Source organism: Miniopterus schreibersii (assembly GCF_964146895.1).
Source record: "Miniopterus schreibersii genome assembly, chromosome: 3".
NCBI lineage: Eukaryota > Metazoa > Chordata > Mammalia > Chiroptera > Miniopteridae > Miniopterus > Miniopterus schreibersii.
This window is the reverse complement of record NC_138103.1, coordinates 71,641,820-71,654,911: the sequence shown is the minus strand read 5'-3', so window position 1 is coordinate 71,654,911 and position 13,092 is coordinate 71,641,820. Positions and strand designations below refer to the sequence as shown.

General features: G+C 50.2%; 1 protein-coding gene across 4 annotated transcripts in view; it reads left to right on the top strand.

The window, feature by feature from the left end:
• The window catches only part of MAST4 (microtubule associated serine/threonine kinase family member 4), a 291,926-nt gene extending 283,451 nt beyond the window's left edge, over positions 1-8,475 (top strand). For all 4 annotated transcript variants that reach the window (XM_081132099.1, XM_081132096.1, XM_081132098.1 and 1 more), the window contains 3 exons: positions 1,625-1,761; positions 3,728-3,909; positions 4,223-8,475. In XM_081132099.1, the coding sequence (XP_080988225.1) occupies positions 1,625-1,761; positions 3,728-3,909; positions 4,223-8,124 (4,221 nt within the window). In that variant the 3' untranslated portion in view covers positions 8,125-8,475. The remainder of the gene's footprint in view (positions 1-1,624; positions 1,762-3,727; positions 3,910-4,222) is intronic.
• Positions 8,476-13,092: the final 4,617 nt, after the last annotated feature.

The window sequence follows — 13,092 nt, the reverse complement described above, 5'->3', positions numbered from 1 at the left end:
TAAACAAGCACCACAGAATTTCTCTGATAAGAGGTTGCTCAGTCTCCGAAAGAATGGATTGAGGGTAAACCCGCCCCATTAGCCGCATTGTACAGCTTAGGCAGCACTCGCTGTAGCCGGTGGATCCACTGGGTGGCAGGCTTCCTACCTCTCACCCGTTCTCCGTGAAGTTTTCTTCCAGTCACTTCTCCTTTTCACAATCACTGATGTCTCTGACCAAATATTGGTGCTCTGCATCTTTGTGTCTGTATTTCCCCTTAGGGACGTTATTTCTTGTATTTCCAGTAGTCTAGTGAACTGTCCGCTGGAACAGTAATATGTAGAAACAAGAAAGAGAACACTGGGTTTGGTTTTTATAGGCAAAGGGTACATTTGTACAGAGCCCAGTGATGTGCTCTGGTTTAATTCCTGGTTGTAATTTACACAGGCCTGAAAAAAGAGCTGCAGGAAATATACTGAAATATTACTGGTGTTAGCTGGCCAGTTAGCTTCTCAATGATTGTTACTTTTTTATTTATACTTTACTATTTTATTCTTATAATGGCATTTATTACTTCCCAGATTGGAGCAAGAGTAGATGTTAACATTAAAATAGTCAGTCTTTGTGTTTTCAGTCTTCTGCCCCCATCATACTTAACTCCTTATCACTTAGTACCACCTAGAGCCTAACTGCTAGTTGTCTCCCAGGCATGGGCTTTTTAAAAGGCCCTTCTCCTTATACATCTATCTTTTCAAGGTAATCAGGGCTATTTGTGACTTTGAAAGGACATGTTTCGCCCCTGGTTTTTAAGAAATGCAAGAAGAGGTCGTTGATGCTGGAGTGAAGGGGATGGATCGGTCCTGCCACCTGCCCTGGGCACCCTTTGGCTGGCTTCCGGACTCTGCTCTCAACTCTGTCCTGAGGGCCTGCCCAGTAGGCCCCTGTCCCGGGACCCGGTGAAAGGGCACAGAGCCCCCCGGGATGACCTCGCCGCATGTGGCCCGGGTGAAGACAGGCTGCCTCACGCACACTGGCAGAAACGTTCCAGCTGGGCAAGCTGGCAGGGTTTACGGTGATAGAAAAGGAGCCGTAAAATAATGAAAAATAAAAGTCTCTTTCAATTTTGTTGCTCTTTGATTTCTAGATCAAAGGAAAAACACAAAAATGAGAAAAGAGAAAACTAAAGCAAGGAGACAGCCCCGGGGCACATTATTTATACTTAATACATATGGATGAAGGAAGCTACGTGTTATTTATAGAGCCTGCCCATGTGCCACAGTGGGTGCTGAGGGCCTTACCAACTCTATCCTGCGTGTGGTCCTCAGAGGAGCCCCCGTGGGACAGGTGTGACTCTGCCACCGCATAGCACAGGAAGCGGAGGCCGAGGGAGGGGGAGCCACGCGCTTGGGCTCCGGAGCTCAGATTTGAACTCCGATCTGTGCAGCCCAGAGCCCACCCTCTTGAAGAAACCTTAGGTTTTGCCTCCACGCAGTTTGTATTCTCAAGGACTTCACTGCTTTGAGGCTTATTTGGAAATGAAGGCCCTTTTGTGTGTGCAAGTCCTTGTGTTGCTTTGAACACCTCTCTGTCCAGGTCCTGCTGCGTTACAGCGTTTCCCTTTAATAGCGCCTCATTGTTTTCCAGAGTGGCAATAAGGTGTCAGTCACTACCACCCCGTTTGAAAACACGTCCATCAAAACGGGGCCAGCCAGGAGAAACAGCTGCAAGAGCCGGATGGTGAGGCGGAGCAAGAAATCTAAGAAGAAAGAGAGTCTGGAGAGGTGAGCTCGGGCAGCATTCTTTGCGAGTTTCGTGGGTACCCATGTTGGAGGAAGGTTACTCCCTAATTAATGTCAGTGCTTATAGATGAGCCACTTTATGCTGTGGTTCACATGTATTTATACATGAAAGTTCATATTCACAGTAGCATCATTTTTCACAGTGAAAGGGGTCCATAGTTACATGGTAGAAGAGTTCAGATTGCTTTATCTCGTGTGTGAGGCCCAAAAGCCCTTGGGTATTCCTTAAGCCTCTAGACTTCATTTCATTTGAGTTGGATTTGAGGAACTGGACCTTCAAGCAGTTCTTAACATTGAATCTACCTTTAATAATGTCCTTTGCACTATCTAAAAACAGTTGGTATTTCTTAAATGCCAACGATTCTGAAATAACTATATCTTAAAAACATCCAAATAATCCTAGAAATGAAAGGAGTGTGTCTTGCTACTGAATATCTAGCTAGGTTACCGTTTGTTGTCTGGGAGGTGTCACGAGTGTCTTTCTGTGCTCTGTGCAAGACACTGGCAAACGCAGTAATTTTCTGGCCGGGACACTTTTTGCCAGGCAGCTGTCTGGATATACTCCCTGCAGGGTGCCTGAGCATCTCTCCCTCACCACTTGAATCTGATGCATCTGATCACATTCAGAGGATTTTTGATGATGGAGATGTAGAAAAATAATGTAAATGTAAAAGGAATGCTTATCAACTCCAGGAAAGATAAAGTTATACGAGAAAGGAAATAGAATTATGCTCTACATGGCCTAGCTGTGAACAATACTTAAAACATAGAGAAAACACCAGCCTTTTTTGGGTAACTAAACATTTCTGTTTAGCTCTATTGGGAGGAATAAAAAAGGGAAGTGTATTTGGTCAGAAGGTGGAGGGGGTTTGTAAGAGAGCTTAATTCTCAACTTCTGTGGTAGGACATCAACAGATAAGTTCTGAAACTGAAAAACTAAAAGGCAATGTAGGCACATCACTGAGCAACGTGAAGACAGATGGGAGGAGAAACACTGCTTGTCCCTGGAGAGTGGGCCAAAGAAGGCAGAGGAGGGGAGTCGTAATTTTTTTCGTTATAAGTTTATAAAACTGACTTTTTAATCCAAGTGCATTTATTACTTTTATTAAAATTACACACACAACCTAAATGCTGAGAGTCTCCTTTTTTGTGTGTGCTTTATGTTTTGTGTGTGCTGTAAGTCATATAGAACACTCTGTTTCGGGGGCAGCCGTGTTTAAGCTTCCTGCCTGAGCCCCGCAGGTGGGTCAGGGTTCAGGGTTTTCGGGGAGGGTGTAGGAACTCTCCAGCCACCTGCACTTCTGAGCGTTGGGGCCCGGCCTTCTGCTCGAGGCTGTGTTGTTGCTGAGCACTCATTGCCTCAGCATTAGTGTGGTGGCTGCTGCCCTGCTGATAGGATAAGCTTCTATCCGTGCACGTTTCATGACTCTCTATGCAAATGCACAGCCTTCACTGTCCTTGAGGATAATCAGGAGCCCTCAGTGGAGTAAGCACAGCAAACAGCCCCTCACAGATAAAGCCTCTGCCCAGTGTGTCTCCATTGAAGAATTCTATGTCTGAGATGATTTTGCTCCCAGAGATCTTACTTGGTATTATCTCTTAATGAAATTGTGTCAGTGTCTGGGGGTGCATACTCAGAAGCCTTCAGGCAAAGAATACCCTTCTCATAAACCTGACAAATAAATAAATGAGTATATACTTAATATACTCCCCTCCCCCCAGCTCTTAAAGTGTTTGGAATTCAGAGAGCTTCCACTGTATACTGTCTGCCTTTCTAAGCCATAAAAATGTTTTTACTGTAACAGTGGGATCCAACTCTTTAATAGGATCTGCCATCACATCACCGTCTCCTGCACAGAGGTGTGAACGGAACAGGAACTGTGGGGAGGCAGGAGTGGCTCTGAACATCACATCAAATCGCATCCATTTTCTCTTGTTTTCACTCTAGGAGGAGATCCCTTTTCAAAAAACTAGCTAAGCAGCCTTCTCCGTTACTCCACACCAGCCGAAGCTTCTCCTGCCTGAACCGATCGCTGTCGTCGGGGGAAAGCCTCCCAGGGTCCCCCACGCATAGCTTGTCTCCCCGATCTCCCACACCCAGCTATCGCTCCACCCCCGACTTCCCATCTGGTGAGTGAGTCTCCTGGCCAGGAGAGCAAGCAAGAGTTGAGAGGAGGTCCGAGTCACTGTCTTAGATCCTGAAACACGAGAATTATTCTAGCTACGAGGTCATGAGATGGGTCTATTTGGACAGTTAAAACAAGATAGGAAGTGTTGGGTTAAAACTTAGTATAGGGAGGTTTATCCCAAAACCATTCATTAGAGTTGGATACTAAGACAATTTGCTGACCTTGATCTGACCTTACCTGAAACAGTTTGGGCTGGAGGGTGGAAAGGAGAGGGAAGGTGGCTGTTGCTCACGTGTTCTGTTTTCCACCCCCAGGTACTAACTCCTCACAGAGCAGCTCCCCAAGTTCTAGTGCCCCCAACTCCCCAGCGGGGTCAGGACACATCCGGCCCAGCACTCTCCACGGTCTGGCCCCCAAACTCAGCGGACAGCGATACCGGTCCGGAAGGCGTAAGTCAGCGGGCAGCATCCCGCTCTCCCCGCTGGCCCGGACACCCTCGCCAACACCACAGCCCACCTCCCCGCAGCGGTCCCCGTCACCTCTGCTGGGCCACTCACTGGGCAACTCCAAGATCGCTCAAGCCTTTCCCAGCAAAATGCACTCCCCTCCCACCATCGTCAGACACATCGTGAGGCCCAAGAGTGCCGAGCCGCCCCGGTCCCCGCTGCTCAAGCGCGTGCAGTCGGAGGAGAAGCTCTCTCCCTCTTATGGCAGTGACAAGAAGCACCTGTGCTCCCGCAAGCACAGCCTGGAGGTGACGCAGGAGGAGGTGCAGCGGGACCAGCCGCAGCGGGAAGTGGCCTTGCAGAGCCTGGAGGAGAACACGTGTGACGCACCGGCCCTCAGCCGGGCCAGGCCGGTGGAGCAAGGCTGCCTGAAGCGCCCTGTCTCCCGGAAGCTGGGAAGGCAGGAGTCCGCTGACGACCTGGACCGAGAGAAGCTGAAGGCCAAGGTGGTGGTGAAGAAACCAGACGGCTTCCCAGAGAAACAGGAATCCCACCAGAAACCCCACGGACTGGGCAATGATTTGGAAAACCACTCTACTTTAAGGCTGGAAGAGAGAGAGAAGAAAATATACCCAAAGGCTTTAGAAAGGTCAAGTCATTTTGAATCTAAAGCAGCTGGTCAGGAGGCCCCATCCCTGGGCAGCCTGCTGAAGGATGCCCTTCACAACCAGGCCAGCGTGCGGGCCAGCGAGGGTTTGGCCTTGGATGGGGTGGCAGCTGGCTGTGGCCAGGCACCCGGGGACCACAGTCAGGGAACCTGTGACTTCAAACAAGCCTCCTCTCCCAGCACCCTTCAGGATGGTCTCTGCCACTCCACTGACAGGTGCTCCTCCGCGAAGGGTGACAATGTGGAGAAGGCTCCCCAGGCCAAGGAGTATCTCCGATGTGAAAAGTTAGACAGCAGGCTGGCCAACATCGATTACCTCCGAAAGAAAATGTCACTTGAAGACAAAGATGACAGCCTCTGTCCTGTGATGAAGCCCAAGATGGCATCTAGTGCCCATGAATGCCTGCCAGGGAACCCGGCCCGGCCCATGGTTGGGCAGCAGGAGATGGCGCCGGCCTCTGAGAGCCGAGCGTTCATCAGCAGCGCCCACGCAGCTCAGATGAGCAGTGTGTCTTTCGTCCCCCTCAAGGCCTTAGCTGGCCGGGTGGACAGTGGAGCAGAGAAGCCGGGCTTGGTTGCTCCTGAGTCACCTGTCCGGAAAAGCCCATCTGAGTATAAGCTGGAAGGTAGGTCTGTGTCATGCCTGAAGCCAATTGAGGGCACTTTGGACATTGCTCTCCTGTCTGGACCTCAGGCCTCTAAGACCGAGCTGCCTTCCCCAGAGCCTGCACAGAGCCCCAGCCCAGGCAGTGCCGTGGGGCCCGCTGTGCCAGCGGCTCTTGCCAGCAGTGGAGGAAGGAAGGGTGACACCGCTAGTCAGAGGGAGCCTTCCCCTGCAGGCTTCAAGATGAACAAATCCTACCTGCTTGAGCCTCGGTTCCTGCCACCCAGCCGGTGTCTCCAGAATTCACCATCAGCTCCCCTGCCTGACCCAGAGGTAAAGCAGGACAGGAAGGTTTCCCATGCCACCAGAAGCCTGGTGACAGACATGGAAAATGATCTCCAGCGGAGAGAGGGTGGCCCCAGCAAACGCCAGGATCCTAGCGCTGATGCTAAACGCCTGCCCTTGCTAGGGCAGAACCTGCCTAACACTGACCCACCCAAGTCACGTGGTCCACTGCCACCTGAAGGTGTCCCCTCTAGGGAGAAGCTGAGTGGGAGGGAATTGTCGGAAAGGGGCCCTTCCACAGCCAGAATTGAGCCGCCTGCTGCAAGGGCTGATGTTCACAGAGATCCCTCCGTGGAGCTGTGTCCTCCAGAAGCTGCTAAAACCAGTGACAACTCCAGAAATCTCCCTTCTGTGGGAAGGACCCGCCCAGATCTCCACACGCAGACCCAGGCCATGGAGAAAGCATCAGCACCTTGTGGGAAAACAAACCACAGAGATGGCCGAGATGAGGCGAGGCCACTGGCCAGAGAGGACTCCTCTTTGCACCCAGGGGGGACTCCTCGTGAGAGGGAGCTGGGCAGGGGAAGGAGTGGCGTGGAACCCAAGGCAGAAGCCCCTCCTGCCAGGCGGTCTCTGCAGCCCCCCGAGAGTGGGAAGAGTGAAAAGCTCTCCAGTTTCCCTTCTTTGCAGAAAGACAGTCCCAAAGACCCAGAAAGGAAAGAACAGCTACAGCAGCGTCTCAGCAGTGGCTCCCAACCCCCACCGATTACCAAAGACCTGCCCAGCCTGGCTGCTCGGCAGCACTGCGGCTCCCCCATCCACTCCTCCAGCAGAGAGCTGGGTGGGAAGCCCTGGGCTGCGGAGCCCGGCCTGGGCCTCCAGGACCCAGCCAAGCCCACTACTGTGCACAGTGAGAGCAGCATCCACAAGCCCAGGCCTGGCCCTGACCCGAGCCCTCCAAAGTCCAAGCACCCAGACAGGCCCCTCTCCTCCCAGAAGCTGAGCGTGGGGGCTGTGGTGGTCAGAGAGCCTGGCTCGCAGCCCCCTGGCCCCAGCCGAGACGGGAAGGGCGGCAGTAAGGGCATGTTGGATGTGTTCCCTGCCGTCCCAGGTTCCCAGAACACAGCCAGCGATGTGATGACCCAGGGAGGAAGTGGGCCCTCAGGCTCACTGCCCCCCAAAGGAGGTCCTCTGGACACCAAGCCAAAGCCCCCTGAAGGCGGGCGTGTCCCAGCGATGCTGGAGAAGCCCGTGCCTGTGCCACGGCAAGGACTCCCAGGGGTGAGTGAACCTATGGACCAGAAACTCCCCACTGTCAGCGAAAAGCTCAACCTGTCTCCAAAGCACCCCAAACCACCCACTGTGAAAGATGGACCCCCGCCGTGCAGACAGGCGGACAAGAGCCCTAGTCCCCTGGCCGCCACCGCAGAGAGGAAGTCTGACGGGAGGAGATGCACGGAAGCACTTTACGTTCCCGCAGACGGCGGGCAGCTGGAGGCCAGCCCGGCCCCGGCCCACGGCGAGGCCAGGCCGAGAGGCGCGGAGAGGCCGGCCGCGGCCGCGGGGAAGGCCGTGCCGGAGGCCAAGGGCAAAGGACTTGGTCCCCAGAAGCCGCAGACCGAGGCAGGCAAGCCCAGCGGCATGAAGCGGTCGCCCTCGGCCACGGGGCAGAGCTCTTTCCGATCGCCCGGCCCCCCGGAGAAGCCTCTGAGCTCCTCCTGCAGCTTCCCCGAAGCCAGGCCCGCAGCTCGCGCGGCCCCCGCCGGCAGCGACCCTGCTCCTGCCAAGGCCAACGGGTCCCCGGCTGAGCTCGCGGCCCCCAGCAGCAGGGACCAGAGGAGACCCCCGTCTGGGGGCGATGGCGGAGCTCAGATGACAAAGAGCGACTCTTTGCCATCCTTCAGGAGCCCCACCATCACTGTGGAGTTACAGCACCCCAACCCAGCCACGGTGGGGGGCGCCGGGCCCCGGGACAGGGCCCTCTCAGTGACTGCCACCACAACTGCCACCACCGGAGAAGCCAAAGGGAAGGAGCCTGCCCTGGCCCAGCCTCCTCAGACCAGGAAACAGAACATGGGCAGAGAGGCGACCAAGCTGTCCCCTGCTCCCAGCACTGACCGCCCCATGGCCCTTTCTTCTGAGAAGGACTCTGTGGTCCGGCAGAGGCGGGGGAAAGAGAGTTTGCGGAGCAGCCCTCACAAAAAGGCCTCGTAAGGGGCAGGCCCCGGGGCCCTGGGGAGCCCCGTCCTGAATGTGTACCTGAGTCCTGACTACCTTTTGAAACCAGCACTGTGGGAGCGTCGCAGGGCAGAGCCTGGAGCCCCACCGAGGGAGGGGAGAGGGAGAGAAGATGGGAGAGTGAAAGAGGGACCTTCTTCCAATGCCTTCCCAGTTGTAACCGGTAAAGCTGTTACCAGATAGTGTTCGTGCAAGAAAAAAATAAATACCTTCAGTTACAGTTGTTGAAGAAAGGATTTTCTCTGTAAATATCCGGCAGTGTGTTTGGTTTGGGACGTAGTCTTTACCTTGCTGCTGATTGCATCATTTACTACAGCTTTTTTTTTTTTTTAAAAAAAGATTTTTGCTTTACCACTTATCATAATGTAGTAATGAAGCAAAATGTTTAAAACCAATGTATGTGAAAGTATAGAGCCCCCCATTCGTGTATATTCACACATCCACCCACATGTTTTGGTCTGTGGTTTAAGAGACTGTTTCAAGGCTTCACTTTTCTAAGTTAAACATCCTAAGTAGAAATGAAGATGCAGGAAAGCCCTAAATATAGTAGATGGTGAGTTTTTATGTGTATTTTTAACCAGAGATTTTGATAGTACTGTATCTGGCTACCTATGTTTCCAGATCTAAAGCAAGAAGTACTCCGATCGCTGCATTAGAACCCTCCTGCGTCAGGAATGGCCAGACACATGGCGCTGGTCATGGTCATTTCACGGTCGTCCTAGTGGGCACTCCGCTCCTGGGTCCCCCTGTCCGAGAGGCCAGCCGTCCCGGTCTGTGGCTGTGTATGTCGGGTCTTCACCCCAGGCAGAGCGGGGGCGATAAACACACCTGGTCTTTATGTCTGTCCTCCTGCTTTCTCTCCCTCTAATGCTCTTAAACTCAGGCCTTTCTGCTGTGAGTCGCTAGTCTGAGAAGCACACGTTTGTAGTCCTGCACCAGCTCTGCTCTCGAACAAGAAGGAAGGTTCCTGGCTGCACACAGATCTGCCAGTACTTAGGTTGAGTAATAGGCATTGGAAGATGTTTTAAATTGGGGTTTTTTTTGGTTTTGTTTTTTGAAGAAAAGGAGGGGGAATAGATTTTGGCATACAGCATATACGTTAAGGAGTAACCAGGACATCAGATACCTTTTAATACATAGCTGAGGCCTTATGTTGTAGATGAAACTTGCTGTTTTTAGCAAGTTCCCTGGTTTCACATTCATTTCCGATGCATCGAGTAGCTCCATATATTTCATGACATGATCTCTTTATTTGTATGCAAAAAAGGACTGTATTAATAAAGAGCAGCATTTTTGTAACAAGACCTGTGGGAGCTATTTGGTGCTTGAGTGTGACTGTCCTTTTGCTTTTGCTAAGCCTTATTTGAATTTTGTACACCATGGGATACGTAGAATTTGTCCAGTCATATTAGTGCTGAAGGGTTTTTTTTTGTTTTTCGTTGCAGTTTTTCTGGTGGCTTGTTTTGCATTATAAGAGGGCACTAAGTACTAAGAGAAAATACACACAGATAAGTATTTATAAGATGCTTGGGATCCATAGCAGGAATTTTTGTTTTGTTTTTGTAAAAAAAAAAAAATTACCAGTGAACACTAACCCAGCACCCAGACCCCCTGGGGGTGTCTTAGTATCTTTAGGCCATAAAATCCCTCATCTAAGCACCTGTAGCCCTGTGGATTGTAAATCATTTAGCAAGGCTGTAAACTCCGCTCCAAAAACAAAGGCATAATTTAACCAGCTGCTTGGTTGTCTTTCATTGTATAAGGAGTTGGCAATGACAATAGTAAAAGCAAAAGCAAGGAAACGTCTCCTTGCCCTTTTTTCTCCCATGTAGTTTTAGCGATTCCCCATCACTACATTGTGAAGTTGTAGAAGAAACAAATATTTTACAAGAACTTAAATGGGTTTGAAAGTGGTCTCAGCATTTATAATTCATATCTGTTTGTCGGTGGTTGTAACCCAATGCTCCTGCATTCAGGCATCGAGACAGGCCGATCGGGGAGGCGGTTCATGGTTTACAGCCTTTGCTTTTTAACTGTCCAGTTTCCTTTAAAGCACAACTAGGTGCTTGTTTACAAATGATATATTTATGTATATTTTGTATAGTGTATTATCATTTTTGCCAAATATGTTTTTGCATTTGGATGAGTAAAGAGTACTTAAGGTTGCATTCATGTAATACCTGTTTGTTGTTGTAAACCCCTCCCCTCGGCTGGTAGATATTCTCCTGTGTTCCCTTTGGTCAGTCTCCTGTGATTGTAAGACGTGCCCCTCGGTAGTACTCCCAGCGGTAGATTTACCAGCTTAACGTTTGTTAGGATCTGTGCAATAAAGTGTTTGCAGTCTTATTTTCTCTAAGAAATTCCCTATGGATGTCATCATTGTTGTATATTGAACAAATATTTATACTTATGCAGTCGCATAACATTGAAAATAAAATTTGGCATGAAAAGATAATGGCCAATAAGTTTTTTTTACATATACACACATGCGTACTGTCTCTAAAATGCTACTGAATATAACTCTGTTACAGAAAGTATGGTGTTTGCAGATTGCCCTTTGTTGAGTTGAAAGGTTTGCTGATTTTTTAACTTAAACATATTCCATTCTTCAAGACGGAGTCTCCGTTAACTGCTTCCTATTTTCTACCAACCTCCTTCCTTGCCCGCAAAACTCAGCTTCCACACCTCACTCCATCTCCCTACGGTCTCAGGAAAAGGTGTCCTTTCTCAGTGACCCCACCTCCCTCAAGTCTCCCAGAACCTTCCTCCATCAATTACCATCGGGTCTTCTCAGCTTTCTTTTCCTTCCCTCCTGTCTCCTCATAATTAAAAATCATTGAAACCACAGGAAGGAAGCAAGCAACCCAACACTACTGTCTATCTAATATTGTCTAGATAGATGATAGATGACAGAATTACATTTATATGTTATATATGTTCATTTATTTATCTATATGCTTAGGACTGGAGAAGATGCTTTTCATCGACTGTCTCATTTGAGCCCCAAAACAATCCTCAAACCAGATGGTGGTGACATCCCCATTTTACAGGTGAGGAAATAGGCCCAGACAGGCTATGTAATTTGCTTAACATACACCTTGTAAAGAGCTTGGATTAGAATCTAGAATTTTCTGGTTCTGAAGTTCTTGACCTTTCTAAGCATCACCAGATGCCATGTAATTGGCTTCAGATCCAGGCCCCTCTGGGAATGAGGTAAGCCTTTCATTTCTTTCTTTACAAAGAGAAAACTTCATATGGTGCAAAATTATGAATTCGATGATTGGTGGGAAACCATGAGCCAAGGAAGCTATTCGCTCTGTGTAACGGGCTCCTTTATTAGTTCTAAATTAATCAGTAGGCAATTTCCCATCTAGCATGTTCAGGTCACAACACAAATATGACATAGAAAAGTGTCGCTGTATTAACTGTAGAAATTTGCTCCCTTCAGTATGGGCCAGGCGTTAAGGAACTCAGTGGTAAGCAGTTCTCAGATTTAAATTCCCTCTTACCGTGTGTTTGTTTGGTCTGTATTGTTGGCTCTATTGCAGATGTCGCCCATTTCCCACCCCCTTTTTAATTCATTCCTCAAAGCAGTCATGTTGCAGCGGCCCTCTTTACCCACGACCCCAGTTAAAATCGTGCGCGCCTCCTGCGTCCTGACCACGGCTTTTTTGAGTATTGAATGTCAGCCTGGCCCAGGTTCAAGTTCTGTGGCAGTTTACACACCTCAGGTCTAGACAAGTCAACAGCAGCAGCCCACACAGGACACATGCGGCGGAATCTCCCTGAACCCGACCCGGCGCCTCCTGAGACGAGCGTCGCCTAACGTCACGGGCGGTGGGGCTGGTGCTGCGGGACCTGCCAGGGGACTGAAGTTCCCTGCACATGACATGCCAGCCAGGTCCGCTCCGATGCGGGAGGAGAAAGCTCTGTTGCGTGTGGCTCTCTTTATGGCTCCACATGGCTTTACAAAAGCTGATTAATTGTAAAGCCGAAAGCCATGAAGAGATTTCGTCACGCATGGCCTGGAGGTGGCTGTCGGCCAGGAGGGGACAAGGAGGGTGTCTGCGAGGCCGAGCCAGCCTGCTGCGGCTGCCCACCCCTCACTGCCACGCTGGCGGGGCCGCGGCCAGCCCTGACGGCCCAGTCCTGGCCTGGAAGCCCTGTCCCCTTGGAAGGCACACTCTGTGAACAGTGCTGTGCGCGAGTGGCCTTCCTGGGCTGGAGACACATTTACTCCTGTGGACACCCATCCGCGTCCTCCGCGCAGAGCCATCCGTAATGCGAGCCCCAGCTGCCTGGGCCGGTCAAGTGCGCGCCCTTAGGATAAGTGGGGCTCCCTCTGTCCTCAAGGAAAGGGGAAGAGCAACCTATAAAGCTGGGGCTTGATCATTTACATTGGAAAACACAAAGCTGTAGAAAAAAGTCACTGTCTTGTATTTAGTCCCTGTAAATTCTCCGAACCACTGGCCTCTGTATTATTTTTGTACCTCTGTAAAAATCAGAAGTAGTCTTTCAAAGAAAATCTCTTATTTCCTCTTTACTGCGCGGTGCATAGCTATTAAAGGCAAATTAGAACTACAGATAAGCAAGAAAAACGTTTGAATCACTGCAGTCCCACCAACCCTGTCATTCTTCCATTTATATAGATTTTTTATTTTTCCCAAAAATGAGATAATAGACGGCATGTTTTATAACCTGCTCTTTTGCTTAGAATTAAATCACAAATATACTTCAATGCCTATAAATACAGGTCTGCAATATTACTTACGGTGGCTGTGTGGCATTTCATTTTATGGACGTGCCATACTGGTTTTTTCCATGTGCACGCGCACAGTAGAGAACCTCGGGCGCAAGCGATTGAGGTCATCTCATGCCTCAGTTCTTGGCACATGGACCTTGGCTCATACCAACGTTCATTTCATTTATCCCTACATTCCCTCC